The sequence below is a fragment of the Plecotus auritus genome (assembly GCF_963455305.1).
Source record: "Plecotus auritus genome assembly, chromosome: 3".
NCBI classification, from domain to species: domain Eukaryota; kingdom Metazoa; phylum Chordata; class Mammalia; order Chiroptera; family Vespertilionidae; genus Plecotus; species Plecotus auritus.
In genome coordinates, this window is record NC_137772.1 from 119,963,058 (window position 1) to 119,985,370 (window position 22,313).

General features: G+C 42.5%; 1 protein-coding gene across 7 annotated transcripts in view; it reads left to right on the forward strand.

Moving 5' to 3' along the window:
- PARP4 (poly(ADP-ribose) polymerase family member 4) overlaps nt 1-22,313 on the forward strand; it is a 165,351-nt gene that overhangs the window by 141,056 nt on the left and 1,982 nt on the right. For 5 of the 7 annotated variants that reach the window (XM_080662135.1, XM_080662141.1, XM_080662137.1 and 2 more), the window contains one exon: nt 20,041-20,173. In XM_080662135.1, coding sequence (XP_080518261.1) covers nt 20,041-20,173 — 133 coding nt within the window. Of the gene's footprint in view, nt 1-18,007; nt 18,091-20,040; nt 20,174-22,313 lie in introns of those variants that run through there. The other 2 variants (XM_080662138.1, XM_080662139.1) reach the window with 2 other exon arrangements.

A 22,313-nucleotide genomic window follows, 5' to 3' on the forward strand; every position in this document is an offset into this window, starting at 1 on the left:
CAGAATTTTGTGCACTGGCCCTTTAAGAGGGTGCCTGCATTTCCAGCTATCTTTCCCTGGCAGACAGCAACCCTGCTGCTTTTCACAGCCAGGTGTTATATGGACACCTTTCTCAGTTCTGGTGCTGTCTTCTGGGGGGCCTGACGGGGGGATTAAATCTCAGAGTTCTCAGTGGCAACCCTCCACTGCTAAGGTATCTCTCGAGAACTTCAGCTGCTGTCTGTGGGAGCCCAGCCTGCCCTTTCACACCTGCTCCCTTCCTACCAGTCTCTAATTTCTGTCATTGGTTATCAGGGTTCTCTCCAGCTAGTCTTCAGTTGATTAGTCAGGATATTTTTTTATATTTTATTTATTTATTTATTTTTATTTTTTTATTTTAATCCTCACCTAAGGATATTTTCCCACTGATTTAGAGGGAATGGTAGGGAGACAGAGAGACAGAGAAAAACATCACTGTGAAATTAACACGTCAATTGGTTATCTCCTGCACACATCCTGACCAGGGCCGGGGAACCTGCAACCAAGGTTTGTGTCCTTGATCAGAATTGGACCCAGGACCTTTTAGTCTGTGGGCCAATGCTCTAGCCACTGAACCAAACCAGCTAAGGCAAGGATTTTTTTTTGTATTTTAGTTGTAATTCCAGTTTGGTCCTCAGAGCATGTCTATGTAATACCCACATACTCCAATACCATTTTTAATCACCTTTAGTTGTAATGTTGATGTGGTTCTGGGAGGCAGTGAGTACAGGTGTTTACCTATACTGCTATCTTGGTTTTTCCAAGAGATTTTTTTTTAAATATATTTTATTGATATTTTACAGAGAGGAAGGGAGAGGGATAGAGAGATAGAAACATCGATGAGAGAGAAACATCGATCAGCTGCCTCCTGCACACCCCCCACCAGGGATGTGCCCGCAACCAATGTACATGCCCTTGACCGGAATCGAACCCAGGACCCTTGAGTCCGCAGGCCGACGCTCTATCCACTGAGCCAAACCGGTTTCGGCCAAGAGATTTTTTTAAATATAAAAAAACTCATTATTAAACCAGCCAGTATTCATTGAACGGCAGTTTCTAATTCCCTGCCATCACCTCTAAAGTGCCAGGGTTTCCATATTTCAGGCCTATTCCAGAGTTTGCAGACTCTTCATGTGTTTGACTTGTATTAGACTAAAAAGGAGTGATGAAATTTTACATATTGAGAGAGTTCTGGTTTCTGGAACAATAGAAAAGCTTGTATCTGACTAACACTCCTGACAATAACACTTACTAGCCCTGGACATCTATCTGAAAGCCTCTCTCTGAAGACCTGGAATGCAATAAAAAAACAGGCAGAACTGGAGGGGACACAGTCTTTGAAAGAAGGAAGGCAAATAAGGCGAGTGCCATTATTCAGCTTTTCAACTGAAGACACTTCTCAGTTCCTGAGGCACATGGAGGTTAGAACAGAAACAGGAATTCTCAGTAGAATGATGACATAGATATTGGAGTTCGAGGCTGCCAGAGTAGCTGGAAATGTAAATGGATTAAACGCTCTAATCAAAAGGTGTAAGGTAGCTGAATGGATACAAAAACATCACCCAACTATATGCTATCTACAAGAGACCCACCTCAAAATGAAAGACATACACAGGATAAAAGTGAAGGGATGGAAAAAATTTCCATGCAAATGTAAAAGAAAAAAAAAGCTGGAGTAGCAATACTCATATCCGACAAAAAACACTTTAAAATGAAGGCCATCACAAGAAACAACAAAGGTCACTACATAATACTAAAGGATCGATCCAACAAGAGGATATAACACTGGCAAACATTTATGCATTCAATATAGTTGTACCTAAATGTATGTGTGTGTGTGTGTGTGTGTGTGTGTGTATGACTTTAATGACTTTAATGGAGAGATTGACAACAATACAGTCATAGTAGGGGACTTTAACACCCCTCTGACTTCCATGGACAGATCTTCCAGACAAAAAATTAAGAAGGAAACAGAGACTCTAAAGGACACACTGGATCAGATGGATTTAATAGATATTTATAGAACATTTTACCCCAATGCAGCAGAATATACATTCTTCTCAAGTGCACATGGATCATTCACAAAGATAGACCACATGTTAGCACTAAAAACCACTAAAAACAAGAAAAATTAGCAGAAAATTATTTAACCCTACAACTTAAAGAACTACAAAGAGAAAAACAAAAAAAGCCCAGAGTAAGAAGAAGGAAGGAAATAATAAAAAATAGAGCAGAAAAAAATGACATAGAGACTTAAAAAAGATACCAAAAAAAAATCAATAAAACCAAGATCTGATTCTTTGAAAGGATAAACAAAATTGATAAATCATTAGCCAGACTCATCAAGAAACAAAGAGAGAGGACCCAAATAAATAAAATCAGAAACGAAAGTGGAGAAGGAACCATGGACACCACAGAAATACAAAGGATTATAGCAAAATACTGTGAACAACTATATGCTAACAAGCTGGACAATGTGGATGAAATAGACAAATTCCTAGAAAAATACTATCTCCCAAAACTGAATCAGGAAGAATCAAAAAACCTGAATAGGCCAATAACAACTGATGAAATAGAAGTAATTTTAAAACACCCACCAAACAAAAGCACAGGTCCGGATGGCTTCATAGGGGAGTTTTTCCAAACATTCAAAGAAAACCTAACACCTATACTCCTCAAACTATTTCAGAAAATTCAAGAGGAAGGAACACTTCCAAACTCTTTTTATGAGGCCACCATTATCCTAATTCCAAAACCAGATGAAGACTACAAAGAAAGAGAATTACAGGTCAGTATCCCTGATGAACATAGATGCTAAAATCCTCAACAAAATATTAGCAAATCGGATCCAGCAATATATTAAAAAGATCACACACCATGATCAAGTGGGATTTATTCCAGGGATGCAAGGTTGGTATAATATTCGTAAATCAATAAACACAATACATCACATAAACAAATTGAAAGACAAAAATCACATGATCATATCAATAGACACAGAAAAAGCATTTGAGAAAATCCAACATGCATTTTTGATAAAACCTCTCAGCAAACTTGGAATAGAGGGAGCATATCTCAAAATGATAAAGGCCATATATGACAAACCTATAGCCAACATCATACCCAATGGGCAAGAACTAAAACCATTTTCCATAAGAACAGGAACAAGACAGGGATGCCCACTTTCACCACTCCTGTTCAACATAGTATTGGAAGTGCTAGCCTTAGCGATCAGACAAGAAGAAGAAATGAAAGGCATCCAAATTAGAAAAGAAGAAGTAAAATTGTCATTATTAGCAGATGACATGATATTGTACATAGAAAACCCCAAAGACTCCATCAAAAAACTACTAGACTTAATAAATGAATTTGGCAATGTAACAGGATACAAAACTAAAAAGAGAAACTAAAAAAACAATCTCATTTATATACCGTGTTCATGGATTAGTAGAATCAACATCATTAAAATGTCCGTACTACCCAAAGAAATCTAGAAATTCAATGCAATCCCCATTAAGACACCAACAGAATATTTCACAGACCTAGAACAAACTCTCCAAATACTCATCTGGAATAAAAAAAAAAGACCCCGAACAGGTGCAGCAATCCTGAGAAAGAAGAACAATGTTGGAGGGATCACAATTCCAGGTATCAAGCTATATTACAAAGCCACTGTTCTCAAAACTGCCTGGTACTAGCACAAGAACAGACATACAGACCAATGGAACTGAACAGAGAACTCAGAAATCGACCCAAGCCAGTATGCTCCATTAATATTTGACAAAGGAGGCAAGAGCATACAATGGAGTCAAGACAGTCTTTTCAATAAAAGGTGTTGGGAAAATTGGACAGATACATGCAAAAAAAATGAAACTAGACCACCAACTTACACCATACACAAAAATAAACTCAAGAGAGAAACCAAGATGGCGGCATAGGTAAACACCTACACTGCTGCCTCGCACAACAATATCAAAACTATAACTAAAAGACAAAACGGACACTATCCAGAACCACAGGAAAGCTGGCTGAGTGGAAATTCTACAACTAGAAGGAAAGAGGAAAGCACATTGAGACTCAGAGGAGCTGCAAAAGGCTGAGGTATGGAGACTCGCACACGGAGAGGACGGGCGGCTGTGTGCACGGGCGGCTGAGTGCGCGGCTGGCTTTCTAAAGTGGGAGGGAGAAGGAAGCTTCCAACTGCACTGAACTCCAGTCCCGGGTGAGATGCTGGGAAACCAGACTCATTCGGGGGGAATCTGTACTGTCAGGAAAAGAGAAAGCACACTGAGACTCAGATGCTGCGGAAGGCAGAGGTCCAGAGGTGCATGCGCGCAGAGGGGACTGACTGCTGAATGCACGGGAGGCTGAGTGCGCGGCTGGCTTTCTAAAGCAGGAGGGAGATTGAAGTTCCCGACTGCCCTGAACTCCAGTTCCAGGCGAGTTTCTCGGAACCCCAACTCATGCGGGGAGAAACTGGACTGTCTGGCAGCGGGCGAAACTTGAGGGCGGCTTTCTCTCAGAGGTGCTTGCAGCAATTGCCGAGGGACACTGAGACCCAGGAGTCTCATAGGGCAGGGCTGACGGGAAACCAAGGCTGTCTGCTCTGCCCTGAAACTCGCCCCATCCAAGCTGAGCAGAGGCTTTTGCAATTTTGCAGGTCTTGTCTCATAAGGGTGTCTCCAGCACAGAAGTTCTCCCAGTGTAGACACAGCTGATCCTCACAGCCAATTGGCCTGGAGGTCAATTCCTCCCAGTGATACCAACAACAATCAAGACTTAACTACAACAAGGCTGAGCACACAGTCCACAAAGGGGTGCACCGAGAGAGTCCACCTCAGATAACTGGGGAGGCTGAGCCTCTGTGCCCTAGAGGACACCTACCACACAAAGCTACTCTACCAACTCAGGGAAGCAGCGAAAATGCGGAGACAAAGAAACAGATCACAAATGAAAGAAATGGAGGAAAACAAATAACTGGATATAGAGTTCAAAACCACGGTTATAAGGTTTTTCAAGAATTTCCTAGAACAGGCCGATAAATTTAGCGAGACCCTCGAGGATATGAAAAAGGACCAACTAGAAATTAAACATTCACTGACTAAAATAAAAAATATTATACAGAGACCTAACAGCAGACTAGAGGACCGCAAGAATCAAGTCAAAGAGTTGAAATACAAAGAAGCAAAAAACACTCAGTCGGAAAAGCAAAAAGAAAAAAGAATCCAAAAATTTGAAGATAGTGTAAGGAGCCTCAAAATACCGTACACCTCTGGGACAACCGAAGCGTACCAACATCAGAATTATGGGGGTGCCAGAAGAAGAGAGAGAGCAAGATACTGAAAACCTATTTGAAGAAATAATGACAGAAAACTTCCCCCACCTGGTGAAAGAAATAGACTTACAAGTCCAGGAAGCGCACAGAACCCCAAACAGAAGGAATCCAAAGAGGACCACACTGAGACACATCATAATTAAAATGCCAAGAGCAAAAGACAAAGAGAGAATATTAAAAGCAGCAAGAGAAAAACAGTTAATTACCTACAAGGGAGCACCCATACGACTGTCAGCTGACTTCTCAACAGAAACTATGCAGGCCAGACGGGAGTGGCAAGAAATATTCAGTGATGAACAGCAAGAACCTACAACCAAGATTACTCTACCCAGCAAAGCTATCATTCAGAATTGAAGGTCAGATAAAGAGCTTCACAGATAAGAAAAAGCTAAAGGAGTTCATCACCACCAAACCAGTATTATGTGAAATGCTGAAAGGTATTCTTTAAGAAGAGGAGGAAGAAGAAAAAGGTAAAGATAAAAATTATGAACAACAAATACATGTCTATCAACAAGTGAATCTAAAAATCAAGTGAATTAAAAACCTGATGAACAGAATAAACTGGTGAATATAATAGAATCAGGGGCATAGAAAGGGAGTGGACTGACAATTCTCAGGGGAAAAGGGGTGTGGGAGGTGTGGAAAGAGACTGGACAAAATACCGTACACCTATGGATGAGGACAGTGGGGGGGAGGTAAGGGCATGGGGTGGGGTGGGAACTGGGTGGAGGGGAGCTATGGGGGGGGAGAGAGGAACAATTTTAATAATCTGAACAATAAAGATTTATTAAATTAAAAAAATAAACTCAAAATGGATAAATGACTTAAACATAAGACAGAAACCATAAAAATCTTAGAAGAATCCATAGGCAGCAAAATTGCAGACATATATCGTAGCAATATCTTTACAGACACAGATCCTAGGGCAAGAGAGACTAAGGAGAAAATAAACAAATGGGACTACATCAAAATAAAAAGCTTCTGCACAGCAAAAGAAACCATCAACAAAACAACAAGAAAGTCCACTGCATGGGAGAACATATTTGCCAATGTTATCTCTGATAAGGGTTTAATCTCCAAAATTTACAGGGAACTCATACAACTTAACAAAAGGAAGATAAACAATCCAATCGAAAAATGGGCAAAGGACCTAAATAGACACTTTTTTAAAAGAGGACATAAAGAAGGCCAAGAGATACATGAAAACATACTCAAATTCACTAATCATCCAAGAAATGCAAATCAAAACGACAATGAAGTACCATCTCACACTTGTCAGAATGGCTATCATCAACAAATCAACAAATGACAAATGCTGGTGAGGATGTGGAGAAAAAGGAACCCTCTTGCACTGCTGGTGGGAATGCAAACTGGTGCAACCACTGTGGGAAACAGTATGGAATGGAATTTCCTCAAAAAATTAAAAATGGAACTCCCATTTGGCCCAATAATCCCACTTCTAGGAATATATCCCAAGAAATCAGAAACACCAATCATAAAGGATATATGCACCCCTATGTTCACAGCAGCACAATTTACAATAGCTAAGATTTGGAAACAGCCTAAGTGCCCATCAGCAGATGAGTTGATTAGAAAACTGTGGTACATCTACACAATGGAATACTACGCTGCTGTAAAAAAGAAGGAATTCTTACCCTTTGCAACAGCATGGATGGACCTGGAGAGCATCATGCTAAGCGAAATAAGCCAGTCAGAAAAAGCTAAATATCACATGATCTCACTCATTTGTGGAATATAATGAACAACACAAACTGATGAACAAAAATAGAGCCAGAGGGAAAAAATATTCTAGAATATAATAGAAGTAATCCTGTTATTTGCAGATTGTTAATATTTCCTACAACTTTTGTGATATCATACTATGTTAGTACAGTTTTGGTAATATTATTATACTTAAAATCCTTTTATTCTTGAAATATTAATGTTTATTGATGTAAAATTATACATAAGATCATTTTTCTTGAATAATTGGTATTGCACATAACATTATTATATTTTATTGTTTTTCTTGAAATATTAAGGTTTACTGCATGTAACATTAGTATATTTAAAATTGTTTTTCTTGAAATTTAAAAAAAAAACTGAAAAAAAGAACAAAACAAAACAAAAACCTAAGTGAAATTTTTAAAAAATAATTAAAACGAAATAATAATGTTTTTTAAAAAAGAAAGAAACATCAATGGTGAGAGAATCATTGAATGGCTGCCTCCTGTACACCCAGTATTGGGATCAAGCCCGCAACCTGGGCATATGCCTTAGACCGGAATCGAACCCAGGACCCTTCAGTCCGCAGGCCGATGTTCTATCCACTGAGCCAAACTGGCTACGGCAAAAGAAACTTTTGGAAAAAAAAAAAATAGGGAAGTATCGCCCTAACCGGTTTGGCTCAATGGATAGAGCGTCGGCCTGCGGACTGAAGGGTCCCAGGTTCGATTCTGGTCAAGGGCATGTACCTGGGTTGCGGGCACATCCCCAGTAGGGGGCGTGCAGGAGACAGCTGATAGATGTGTCTCTCTCATCGATGTTTCTAACTTTCTATCCCTCTCTCTTCCTCTCTGTAAAAAAATCAATAAAATATATTTAAAAAAAAAATAGGGAAGTATCTTTATGATTTTAACATAGGAAACATTTTAAAAAATGTTTTATTTTGAAATAATTTTAATCTTGACAAAAAGTTGCAAATATAGTACAAAGAACTCCCATATATCCTTCACCCAAATTTCTCAGATATTAACATTTGAAAACACTTGATTTATCAATCAGAGAGGAATTTTATAATACAAAAACAAAGCACAAGCCATAAAGGAAAAGATTAATAAAGTAGACTGCATTAACATCAGCAATGCCTTTTCATTAAAAACAAATAAATAATGTTTAAAATGTGAAGAAGACATGCCACAAACTGGAATAAAATATTTGCAACACAGATAAACAATGTACAAATCTATGGTAGAACTGAGTGATAAGCACAAACATTAGCACAGTATTTGTTTCTAAGAAGGAGCAGAAACACAGCTCACAGACACTTCTAAGGTAGTCATTATGTTCTGTTTCTTAAAAAGGGTAAATGGATACCACCTCACACCCATTAGAATGGCTACTATAAAAAACAAACAGAAAATAACAAGTGTTGTTGAGGATGTGGAGAAATCGAAACCTTTGTTCCCTGTGTAGCAATGTAAAATGGTGCAGTCACTATAGAAAACAATACAGCGGTTCACCAAAAAATTAAAAATTGAATTACCATATGATTTGGCAGTTACATTTCTAGGACTATACCAAAACAACTGAAGCCAGGGACTCAGAGATATTTGTACACATATATTCACAATAGTTAAAAAGTAGAGCCGAGGGATCAAGCTAGGAAACCAAGATGGCGGCATAGGTAAACAACTAAACTGCTGCCTCGCACAACAATTTCAAAACTACAACTAAAAGACAGAACGGACACCATCCAGAACCACAGGAAAGCTGGCTGAGTGAAAATTCTACAACTAGAAGGAAAGAGGAAAGCTCACAGAGAATTGGAGGTACGCAAAGGGTCTTTGTGCGCGCAGAGAGGAAGGGCGGCTGAGAGCCTGGCTGACTTTCTCTGGCGGAAGGGGGAAGGAAGCTTCCGACCGCACTGAACCCCAGTTCTGACAGCACTGAACCCCAGTTCCGGGCGAACCCCTGGGGACCCACGCTCTTGTGGGGGGAGTCTGGACTCTCGTGCGGAGACTCGGGAGCCGGGGAAGGCGGAGGACTGAAAGTGCCCGCGCGCGCGCGCCAGTGCGCACAAAGGCTGCGGAAGTTGCCACAGGCTTTCCCTAGTGGAAGGGAGTCAGAGGATTCTGACTGCACTGAGCCCCAGTTCTGACTGCAGTGAACCCCAGTTCCAGGCGAGCCCCTGGGGACCCACGCTCTTGTGGGGGAGTCTGGACTCTCGGGCGGAGACTCGGGAGCTGGGGAAGGCGGAGGACTGAAAGCGCGCGTGCGCGTGCCAGTGCGCACAAAGGCTGCGGAGGTTGCCACAGGCTTTCCCTAGTGAAAGGGAGTCAGAGGATTCTGACTGCACTGAGCCCCAGTTCTGACTGCAGTGAACCCCAGTTCCAGGCGAGCCCCTGGGGACCCACGCTCTTGTGGGGGAGTCTGGACTCTCGGGCGGAGACTCGGGAGCCGGGGAAGGCGGAGGACTGAAAGCGCGCGTGCGCGTGCCAGTGCGCACAAAGGCTGCGGAGGTTGCCACAGGCTTTCCCTAGTGAAAGGGAGTCAGAGGATTCTGACTGCACTGAGCCCCAGTTCTGACTGCAGTGAACCCCAGTTCCAGGCGAGCCCCTGGGGACCCACGCTCTTGTGGGGGAGTCTGAACTCTCGGGCGGAGACTCGGGAGCCGGGGAAGGCGGAAGACTGAAAGCGCGCGTGCGTGTGCCAGTGTGCACAAAGGCTGTGGAGGTTGCCACAGGCTTTCCCTAGTGAAAGGGAGTCAGAGGCTCCTGACGGCACTGAGCCCCAGTTCTGACTGCAGCGAACCCCAGTTCCAGGCGAGCCCCTGGGGACCCACACTCTTGTGGGGGGAGTCTGGACTCTCAGGCGGAGACTCGAGCTGGGGAAGGCGGAGGACTGAAAGCGCACATGCGTGCAAGGGCAAGGCTGACAGGAAGCCAAAACTGAGACTCCACCCCATCCAAGCTGAGCACAGAGGCTATTGCAATTTGGCAAGTCTAATCCTATAAGGCTGTCTCCAGCACCGAACTTCTCCCAGCATAGACACAGCTGATCCTTACAGCCAACTGGCCTGGAGGTCAATTCTTCCCAGTGATACCAACAACAATAAAGACTTAATTACAACAAGGCTGTACACACAGTCCACAAAGGGGTGCACCAAGAGTGTCCGCCTCAGGTTAACTGGGGAAGCAGACCCACTGGGCCATATTGGAAACCTAGCACAAATATCTACCTTACCAACTCAGGGAATCAGTGAAAATGCGGGGTCAAAGAATCAGATCACAAACGAAAGAAATGGAGGAAAACAAACGACTGGATATAGAATTCAAAACCACGGTTATAAGACTTTTTAAGAATATCCTAGAAAAGGCCGATAAATATAACGAGACCCTCGAAGATATGAAAAAGGACCAACTAGAAATTAAACATACACTGACTGAAATAAAAAATATTATACAGAGACCCAGAAACAGAATAGAGGAACCCAAGAATCAAGTCAAAGAATTGAAATACAAAGAAGCAAAAAACACTCAACCGAAAAAGCAAAAAGCAAAAAAAAAAAATCCAAAAAGTTGAAGATAATGTAAGAAGACTCTGGGACAACTTCAAGCGTACCAACATCAGAATTATGGGGGTGCCAGAAGAAGAGAGAGAGCAAGATACTGAAAACCTATTTGAAGAAATAATGACCGAAAACTTCCCCCACCTGGTGAAAGAAATAGACTTACAAGTCCAGGAAGCCCACAGAACCCCAAACAAAAGGAATCCAAAGAGGACCACACCAAGACACATCATAATTAAAATGCCAAGAGCAAAAGACAAAGAGAGAATATTAAAAGCAGCAAGAGAAAAACAGTTAATTACCTACAAGGGAGCACCCATACGACTGTCAGCTGACTTCTCAACAGAAACTATGCAGGCCAGACGGGAGTGGCAAGAAATTTTCAATGTGATGAATAGCAAGAACCTACAACCAAGATTACTCTACCCAGCAAAGCTATCATTCAGAATTGAAGGGCAGATAAAGAGCTTCACAGATAAGAAAAAGCTAAAGGAGTTCATCACCACCAAACCAGTATTATATGAAATGCTGAAAGGTATTCTTAAAGAAGAGGAAGAAGAAAAAAGTAAAGAGAAAAATTATGAACAACAAATACATATCTATCAACAAGCGAACCTAAAAATCAAGTGAATTAAAAACCTGAGGAACAGAATAATCTGGTGAATATAATAGAATCAGGGGCATAGAAAGGGAGTGGACTGATAATTCTCAGGGGGAAAGGGGTATGGGGGTTTCATGAAGAGAATGGACAAAAATCATACACCTATGGATGAGGACAGTGCGGGGGAGGTAAGGGCAGAAGGTGGGGTGGGAAATGGGTGGAGGGGAGCTATGGGGGGAAAAAGGAGAAATAATTGTAATAATCTGAATAAAGATTTATTAAAAAAAAAAAAAAAAAAGTAGAGCCGAAATCAGTTTGGCTCAGTGGATGGAGCATCAGCCTGCGGACTGAAAGGTCCCAGGTTCGATTCCGGTCAAGGGCATGTACCTTGGTTGCGGGCACATCCCCAGTGGGAGGTGTGCAGGAGGCAGCTGATCAATGTTTCTCTCTCATTGATGTTTCTAGCTCTCTATCCCTCTCCCTTCCTCTCTGTGAAAAATCAATTAAAAAAAAAAAAAGTAGAAGTGGCCGAAACCGGTTTGGCTCAGTGGATAGAGCATCGGCCTGCGGACTGAAGGGTCCCGGGTTCGATTCCGGTCAAGGGCATGTACCTTGGTTGCGGGCACATCCCCAGTGTGGGGTGTGCAGGAGGCAGCTGATCGATGTTTCTCTCTCATCGATGTTTCTAGCTCTCTATCCCTCTCCCTTCCTCTCTGTAAAATATCAATAAAATATATTTAAAAAAAAAAAAAAGGTAGAAGTGACCATGTATCCATTGGTTGATGAAAGGATAAAGAAAATGTGGTATATTCATAGAGTGGAGTATCATTCAGCCTTAAAAAGGAAGGAAACATTATGCTAAGTGAAATAGGCCAGTAACAAAAGGACAAATACTGTATGATTCCATTTATATGAAGTACCAAGAAGGGTTAAATTCATAGAAACAGAAAGTAGATTGTGGTTGCCATGGGATGTGGAGTAGGGGATGAGAGGTTAGTGTTTAATGGGCACAGGTTTCATACTTCACTGCTATATTAATAACTAGAAGCCTGGTGCATAAAAATTCATGCACTGAAGCAGGGGGGGGTGTCCCTCAGCCCAGCCTGTCCCCTCTCACAGTCCAGGAGCCCTCAGGGGTGGGAGGCAACCCGGCAATCAGGGGAAGGCAATGCCCCATCCCACCTCTGCTGCTGCCACTGCTGGCAGCGCAAGCCTCAGCTGGCCCTAGTTACCTGAGCCTTGGGCAGCCCTGGGCGGCTGGGCAGCCACCATCTGAGGCTTGCCTGTGCCTCGGGCCGGCCCTGGGTGGCTGGGCAGCCACCATTCGAAACTTGCCTGTGCCTCAGGCGTTGGCTGGGTAGCCACCATCCGAGGCTTGCCTGCACCTTGGGCATCAGCCAGGCAGCTGCCATTCGAGGCTTGCCTGCACCTCGGGCCGGTCCTGGGCGGCTAGGGGGCTGAAGGGACTGAGGGACTCTGGAGGCAGGCACGCGGAGTGGCTGGGCTTCCTGGGGGCGGGCCCGGCCTTGCTGCGTGCCTGCCTCCCCAGTGGGGCGGGAGGGGACTGGGTGCCACCATCTTGTGGCTGTGGGTGCCGCCATATTTGAGGGTGTGGCAGTCAGTTAGCATATTCCCTCCTTATTGGCTGTGGGTGCTGCCATCTTTGAGGGCGGGGCAGTCAATTAGTATATTCCCTCCTTATTGGCTGTGGGCACCACCATTTTTGCGATGGCGTGTGGGTCAATTAGCATATTCCCTCTTTATTATATAGGTTACCCTACAAATACTTCATTTTCAGTTGTATCTACTCAATATTTAATTTTTTAAATTTAAGTGTATGCTTGGGGAGATTTGAGATACATTTTTCAGAAAGAAACATCAAGCTTTGGTGATTGATTGGATGTGGGTGTTGAGGAGGAAGGAGTATTGAGTGTGGGAAGGGCAAAACATCCACTGGAAACTGAGCCAGGAAAAATGCTAATAGTTAGGTTTGGGACATTTAATTTTTGAGATACCTAGATATTGGAAAGAAATACATAGTTGTGATATAAGGCTAGAGCTCAGGAAGAGGTCAGAATGGTATTTGAAGCCATGGATCATGGGCTTGAATGAGACCACCTAAAGAGGATAGTACATGCTCTCCCTCCTGGGAGCATGTCCAAGCCTTTTCCTCGCCGCCCCCCGCCCCTGGCACCCCCTACAGGTATACATCTCCTAAATGCTAAGGTTCCCCACTAGACTTGCAACCAAGTCTATTTTTTCCGTCTCTATTTTTCCTTTGGTCTCCATTGATTGTCTTTTTTTGGATAATGGATTGCTTTCGTTGTATTGTTTTTAAAAATGTATTCATCCCGGGCTAACCCCCTGAACCTGTCTCCAAGGCCCCCTTTTCTCTGACTTCCCAGTGAGCTAAAACAGTTCCTCCTCAGCTCATTTTTTCCTATAACAGCACAGCCAGGACAGCCCCACCAAGGTCTCTCCTCTTGCTTCTTCCTTGTTTCACAGTTTTAATAAACGTACCCTCAAAGTAAAAAAGAAAAGAAAGAGGGTAGCCTAGGACAGAGAAGAGGACATTAGGCCATCCTTGGGCATACCACTATTTAGTCAGACAGAACAGCAATCACAACAAACTGAGAAGGAATGGCAGAGAAATAAGAAGAAAGCTAGAGAGTTTGGTGTCACAGGTGCCAAGAGGTGAAATTTCTTTATGGATATACCTTTCATGTGGGTTTTCCCTGTGCTCTAGATTATCTGTGTTATTTTCCTGTATGTGTGGGCTTTTCTGAATTTTTTCCTCTATATGTAGTCTCAAGATGTCTGTTTCTTTTCTCTGATTTGTTTTTTATACCTCTCCATCCAACTTCCTTTCTCTTTTATCCTCTTCCTTGCTTCTCTTTTGTCTTTTCTTCCCCTTCTGAATTTATTTTTAAACTAGAGGCCCAGTTCACAAAATTCATGCATCCAGGGGGGGTGTCCCTCAGCGCAGCCTGCACCCTCTCCAATCTGGGACCCCTCAAGGGATGTCTGACTGCCCATTTGGGATCGGGCCTAAACGGGCAGTCGGACATCCCTCTCACAATCCAGGACTGCTGGCTCCCAACCGCTCGCCCATCTGCCTGCCTGCCTGATTGCCCCTAACTGCTTCTGCCTGCCAGCCTGATTACCCCCTAACCACTCCCCTGCCAGCCTGATTGATGCCTAACTGCTCCCCTGCCAGCCTGATTGCCCCTAACTGCCCTCGCCTACTGGCCTGGTCACCCCTAACTGCCCTCCTTTGCAGGCCTGGTCCCTCCCAACTGCCCTCCCCTGTAGGCCTGGTCGCCCCAACTGCCCTCCCCTGCAGGCCTGGTCCCTCCCAACTGCCCTCCCCTGCTGGCCTGGTCACCCCCAACTGCTCTCCCCTGCAGGCCTGGTCCCTCCCAACTGCCCTCCCCTGCTGGCCTGGTCACCCCTAACTGCCCTCCCCTGTAGGCCTGGTCGCCCCCAACTGTCCTCCCCTGCAGGCCTTGTTGCCCCTAACTGCCCTCCCCTGCAGGCCCAGTCACCCCTAACTGCCCTCCCCTGCAGGCCTGGTTCCTCCCAACTGCCTTCCCCTGCTGGCCATCTTGTGTCCACATGGGGGCGGCCATCTTGTGTGTTGGAGTGATGGTCAATTTGCATATTACGATTTTATTATATAGGATGACTCTGATATACTATTTAGATATTTTATAATTTTATTATTTGTGATATTCTTCAATATCATATGTATGATATTCCTGAGTTATATGCTGCTTATTATTAATATCATTTAAATATTAATCTAAGCCTTGGCTAGTGTGGCTCAATTGACTGGTGTGTCATCCCATACACCGAAAGGTTATAGGTTCAATCTCCAGTCAGGTGTATACAGGAGGCAACCAACCAATCGATGTTTCTCTCTCTGTCTCTCTCTCTCTCTCTCTCTCTTCCTTCCTCTCTCTAAAATCAATTTTAAAAATTAGTCTAAGCCCTAGCTCAGTGGGTAGAGCATCAGCCTGTGGACCGAAGCATTCCGGGTTCAATTACAATTAAGGGTAGGTACCTTGGTTGCAGGTTCCTCCCTTTTCCTGGCCCAGGTCAGGGCCCGTGCAGGAGGCAACCAATTGATGTGTTTCTCTCACATCGATATTTCTCTTTGTCTTTCCCTCTCTCTTCCACTCTCGCTAAAAATCAATGGAAAAATATCCTCAGGTGAAGATTTAAAATAAATAAAAATAAATAAAAATTAGTCTAAGATTTTATATGAAATATAAAAAAAAAAACCCACTAAAAAAAGGATCCATTAAATTAAACTGTCTCTATTTTTTTTTTTTGGTCTCCACTGATTGTCCTACATTGAGCATCTGCCCCCTGGTGGTCAGTGCACGTCATGGCAGCCGGTCGTTCCGCCATTCGGTCAACTTGCATATTAGGCTTTTATTATATAGGATAACTAGCTAAATATTACAATAACAATGAGTCTTTACAGATATTTTATATTGTAAAGTGTTCTCTCAGTTATTTTATTTTGAATAACAAGGTGTCAATTGATGAGAGCCCTCAGCCTGAAATGGCCTTATTTAGTGCTGATTTTGGATTCTTAGGGAGATTATCTGACAGAAGTCCTAAAAAGGAAAACGAATTGAAAGTTGCAGGTACTGAATACTGTTTAAGGAGCCTATTGAAGATAACTTTAAAAAGCAATGTCCAATTCCAAGTCAGAATAGTGTTTACCTTGAGGAGCTGGGGCATGGGTTCAAGGACAAAGATAATACCTTTTCTTAAAAGAAAAAGAGAGAAATTTGAAACAAATGTGGGAAACTGTTAAAAGTTGACCTGCTGCCCTGGCTGGTGTGGATCAGTTGGTTGGAGCATTGTCCCGTACACCAAGAAGTCATGGGTTTGATTCCCAGTCGGGGCACATCCCTAAGTTGTGGGTTCCATGCCTGGATCGGGCCACATTTGGGAGGCAACTAACTGATGTTTCTCTCCCTCCCCATTTCTCTCTAAAAATAAATAAAAACATATTCTTGGGTGAGGATTTTTTTAAAAAGTTGACCTGTTATGCAGTGATAAGGATATTTATAATAGTATTATTCTCTTTACTTTTCTTTATAATTAAAATATTTTGTAATAAAAAAACATTCAGGCCCTAGCCAGTTTTGCTTAGTGGATAGAGCATCAGCCTGCTACTGAAGGGTCCCAGGTTCGATTCTGGTCAAGGGCACATGCAGGCTGGATTCCCAGTGTGGGGCATGCAAGAGGCAGCCCATCAATGATTTTTTCTCATCATTGATGTTTCTATCTCTCTCTCTCTCCTTTCCTCTCTGAAATCAATAAAAATATATTTAAAAAAAAACACCCAGTGGCTGTGTTGCAAACAATGCTACTACATATCAAATATCTTAGATGGAAATAAAGATAATTTACCGGGGAAATTATCAGATGACTTACTATATTCTATTGATGAAGATTGTGGAGGAAGAAATATAACTTCCCCTCTACCATTCTAGGTTCTTAGCTAAGACCCCCATGATAAAAGACAGATTAACAAAAGGAAAACAATTTAGTTATGAACATACATATGGACCTATAGGAATGGAAGCCCAACAAAGATATCAGATAAAAGGCAGCCAGGCAATTGAGCTAAGGAAAGGAATAGGGGTCTGGGTCTTCAAAGTGGAAGAGGCAATTCACCTGCAGGTGAGAGGAGGCAATGTCTGATAAACAGATGTTTGGCCAGACATGCAGATAAGTCTCTTAGATGAAATAGTTAGCTCTGGTAGTAACTCTCTTCCTGGTACAGGCCCCTTTCCAATTTCTTTTAGGCAGTTAGGGGGACGTATAAAGCTTTTCATGAGTCTGCTGGGTCTTGCTTGCCTTAAGCTCAAAATTATCCACATGCCCAAGGCATATTCTGGGGTGGCTTTGTTCTGAAACCCCTCAAGGTAGCTGTGGGAATTTTGGTTTTATAAAATGTGAGATTGGAAAAATAACATTATTTGAAATCTAACCATTATATAAAGTCATTTCAAATACATTATTTGCATTTAAAAAAATAAAAAAGGTTTAATTTCTGGGTCCAATATATGTTAACTTCCATTTTCAATCTTGGTATTTCATAATATATCTTCATTTGGATAACACTGGTTATCAGTAGGTACTATTAAAATAATCAAAGAGAACAATTAAGTTGATATAATAATTTTTTATTTCAGAGCCCTGCCTGGTTATCTCAGTTGGTTAGAGCATCATTCAATACATAATTTTTTCAGTTTTGATCCCTGGTCAGGGCATATACAAGAATCAACCAATGAACACATAATAACTAAGTGGAACAACAAATCAATGTTCCTCTGTCTCTCCTTCCCTCCCCTTCTCTTTCTCTCTTTCTCTCTTCTCTCTCTCTCTCTCTCTCTTTCCTCTCCCTCTCCCTCTAAAATCAATCAATAAGTAAAATATTAAAATTTTTTTATTTCATACGTCATGAGGAGAGCAGTCTCCCCTCTCAAGTCCAGAGACCTACAAAGTAAGGGGAAAGGTTCATGTCAAGAATTCTGTGGGCTTTTGGGTCTTTAGGGTGAGTTGAAAGGGTTTGTAGGGTTTAGGGGATGGAGATCCATTGAATAGTGCTTACCAGCATTATAGGGAGGGACTTGAAGACACATCTTCACATAATCAGCATGACCCATAATGAGCATGATATCATGGAGCTTCTTTCATTACTTTTTTTTTTTTAATATATTTTATTGATATTTCACAGAGAGAAAAGGAGAGGGATAGAGCGCTAGAAACATCGATCAGCTGCCTCCTGCACACCTCCCACTGAGGATGTGCCCACAACCAAGGTACATGCCCTTGACCGGAATCGAACCCGGGACCTTTCAGTCCGCAGGCCGACGCTCTATCCACTGAGCCAAACCGGTTCCGGCTCCTTTCATTTCTTTATTCTAGTTGAAGAATGTGCACAAGTAATACAAATAAAATTATTGTTGTTCCTGAGGGTTAGGAAATTTTGGGAATGTTCACATTACTTGATGGTGTAAATATCAGTGTTATGTTTAATGGTTTATTTTTAATACTTATTTACTACTGAAATAATCTAAACTCAATAAATAACTTAAAAATGTCATGTTGGACAGTATTAAGTACGTGATATGTATTTGGCCTGAGGGTATTTTGTTTATACTGCTATGTTGTTGTTTTTACCTCCAGTAATATATGTATTATGTCCATGAGGGACCCTGGGAAGGTGTGGGCTTGATTTTATTTTACATGTTTTCTGTGATCTCATGCAATGTAAGTACTGATGCTATCACACCCCTGCCAAGTGTAAAATAAAACTGGCTCTTCAGAAAAAAAAAAAAAAGTAAGAGGAAAGAGCTGCAAGCTTTTATAGAAAGAGGCAAGCAGGACATAAGAAAGAAGTACTTGGTTTGGCTGGAGGTGTCCAGAGTCCAGAACTTGAAATAATTTGATACACTGGTCTGCCATATTGATTGTTTATTTATTGTGTATTTAGGTTTTCTCTTGAGCTAGTTGTAGCTGAAGCCTAGAAACTGAATTTCTCTCTGCTTAGTTCATGCTTCTCTGGTTATTAAAGTCTAAAGGCCTGGTGCGCAAATTTGTGCACTGGTGGAATCCCTCAGCCTGGCCTGCGGGAATCAGGCTGAAACTGGCACTCCAACATCCCCCGAGGGGTCCTGGATTGTGAGAGGGTGGTTCTCGGGTGATACACCCTGGAAGTGGGCTCCCACCTCTCTGGTTCCAGGTGCATCACCTGAGAACCACAGCTGCCAAGTCACCGCAGCTCGGCAGCTCCTGTGTTGAGCATCTGCCCCCTGATAGTGAGTACACGTCATAGCTACTGGTCAGAGCATCTGCCCCCTGGTGGTCATTGTATGTCATAGCTACTGGTCAGACGGTCAGATGGTTGCTTAGGCTTTTATATATATATTAGAGGCCTGGTGCACGAAATTCATGCACTGGGGAGAGGGGGTGTCCCTCAGCCCAGCCTGCATCCTCTCCAATCTGGGATCCCTCGGAGGATGTCTGTAGGATCAGGCCTAAACCAGCAGTCGGATATCCCTCTCACAATCCGGGACTGCCTGCCTGCCTGCCTGATTGCCCCTAACCACTTCTGCCTGCCAGCCTGATCACCCCCTAACCACTCCCCTGCCAGCCTGATCGATGCCTAACTGCTCCCCTGCCGGCCTTATTGCCCCCAACTGCCCACCCCTGTTGGCCCGGTCGCCCCCAACTGCTCTCCCCTGCAGACCTGGTCTCCCCCAACTGCCCTCCCCTGCAGGCCTGGTCACCCCTAACTGCCCTCCCCTGCAGGCCCCGTCACCCCTAACTGTCCTCCCCTGCAGGCCTGGTTGCCCCCAACTGCCCTCCCCTGCTGGCCTGATCGCCCACAACTGCCCTCCCCAGCTGGCCATCTTGTGGCAGCCATCTTGTGGCCACATGGGGGCGACCATCTTTTGCGAGGGCATGACAGTCAATTTACATATTACCTCTTTATTATATAGGATAGATGGCAAGAGAGAGGAGGACTGGATCTTATTCAGTTTCCTGACAACCTTCAGGATAATATGACAGGCACATGTTCCAAATCATCCTCATTTTTTATTTAAATAGCAGACTAATTAAGGACCTTGAAAAGTAACAGTGAGTTTTATGATTTGCTATTGTGGTATGGTTTTATAGTATTATAATTCTTTCATAGAACTTTTATAAATGGGCATAGTTTGAGGTGTAGTTTCCAGCAAACATAACCGAGTTTTCCACGTTTAGGTATAAAAGGAAGAGAACGACTTCTGGACCTGATTGCCACATTTCTGGTATTGCAGTTTCTTCGTACCAGGTTGGAACAAGCTGGAATAGTCTTCAAATCCCTGATGAAATTGGACAACACCTCAATTTACAGGTTTTTTTCCACTTAACTATATATTTTTTATTTTTAAATATTATTTAACATTTAACTATACTAGCATTTTTCCATTTAACTATATTACTAAGCAAATGACGTATATTTTCAACCATTTCTTAACTAAACCTAATAAGAAGCCACACAGAATTGTAAGCACAAAGAGAATTTGTTCACAGGGTATGTCTCGTCTGCACTCTTCCGTTGGCAGGGCCGACACAGTATATTTGTCTCTTTGGTTGCACAGGAAAACTCAGAGAATTTAAGTGTAGCTTACACTGGAGTCCATATCTTTGGCACCTGGCTTAGAACTCTTTTCACTATAGTATATGGATTCTATGTGTTTTTGAAAAATCCATAATATAATTGTTGGGATCAGGCCTAGGCCAAAAATACAAATGCAAACCCATATGCTGTAAGTCTAAGTCTTTAAAATTTATAAATTAAACCAGGAAATTGTTAAATAAAATATGTTCTGAAGTTTTACCTTGACAAATCTGACTTCATAACCATCTAGAAGACCAGATTCAAATTTAGAAGTATGGGATGACTTGAAGTTTTATGCCAAAATGTTGCAATGTGGAGAGATCCAGTTCTTGGTCCCTGGCTGCTAGCCCTTGGCTGACCCCTGTTATCATAAGAGGCCTCAAGCGCACATATGAATATCCCTTACCCATCAGAACTCCATCATACCCCATGCAAATGGCTATCCTTGTGTGTGCGCGCACACACACACGTATGTAATTTGCTTATGTGATTTTTAAAGGCAAGATAAAGGGAAAACGAATTAAACTAGCCCTAACTGGTTTGGCTCAGTGGATAGAGCGTCGGCCTTCGGACTGAAGGGTCCCAGGTTTGATTCCGGTCAAGGGCATGTACCTTGGTTGCGGGCACATCCCCAGTGGGGGGTTTGCAGGAGGTGGCTGATCGATGTTTCTCTCTCATTGATGTTTCTAACTCTCTATCCCTCTCCCTTCCTCTCTGTAAAAAATCAATAAAATATATTTTAAAAAACTAATTAAACTAATAAAACTATTATCTATGGAGGAGGAAGGATACAAGGATGAAAGCTAGGTTTCTCCTAATATACCTTGTTTTATTGTTTTGACTTAGAAACTGTGTAAATCTACACTAATAAAAGAGTAATATGCAAATTAACCATACCTTTGTGACACCCACCAGCCAATCAGGAGTGAGTATGCAAATTAACACACCAGTGATGGCAGGTTAATTTGCATACACAGGCGCCGAGTGGCTGGGGGTGTTCCGCACCACCCCAGCTGCTCTGGGCCTCTGGGCAGCGTGGGAAGGTGGAAAGGCAGCTCTGGCTGGAGCAAATGCGGTGCCGGCAGCCAGGGGAAGGAAGGCCCATTCTTGCACGAATCTTCGTGCATCGGGCCTCTAGTATTTTAAATAATAAAGATTAAATATCAGAGAATAGAGCTTGAACATGTTAAATTATACATGGGAATGTGCTCAGCAGTGTCTGGGATATCGGGAAATAAATGGCAAGACAAGAAAGAGGAGAGAATTAGAATCTATAAATTAATGGTCATATGAATCAAGGGCAATGTGTAGACCTTGTTTGGATCCTGATTTGAACAAAATCCATTGTATTAAAAAGACACAATTAGGGAAACTTAAACATTACCTGGATATTTTGTGATATTTAAGAATAATTTATAGCCCTAACTGGTTTGGCTCAGTGGATAGTGTCAGCCTGCGGACTGAAAGGTCCCAGGTTTGGTTCCAATCAGGGGCATGTACCTTGGTTGCAGGTACATCCCCAGTGGGGGGTGTGCAGGAGGCAGCTGATCGATGTTTCTCTCTCATCGATGTTTCTAATTCTCTGTCCCTCTCCCTTCCTCTCTGTAAAAAATCACTAAAAATATATATTTTTAAAAAGAATAATTTATAAATATCTTAAGAGTCATATTTAAGAAAAAGTTCTTATCCTTAGAGATACATATTTACAGATGAAATTAAAATAAATGAGCAGACCAATTTTTACCCTCTCACAAAGAGACACTTCTGTTTTGATCTTCTACAGCTATGACAGCCTCTAGATTAAGTATTAACAACTTTAAACCTACTTTTGAATTGCATATCACAAAGTATTAAAGCAAGATTTTTAAAAAGT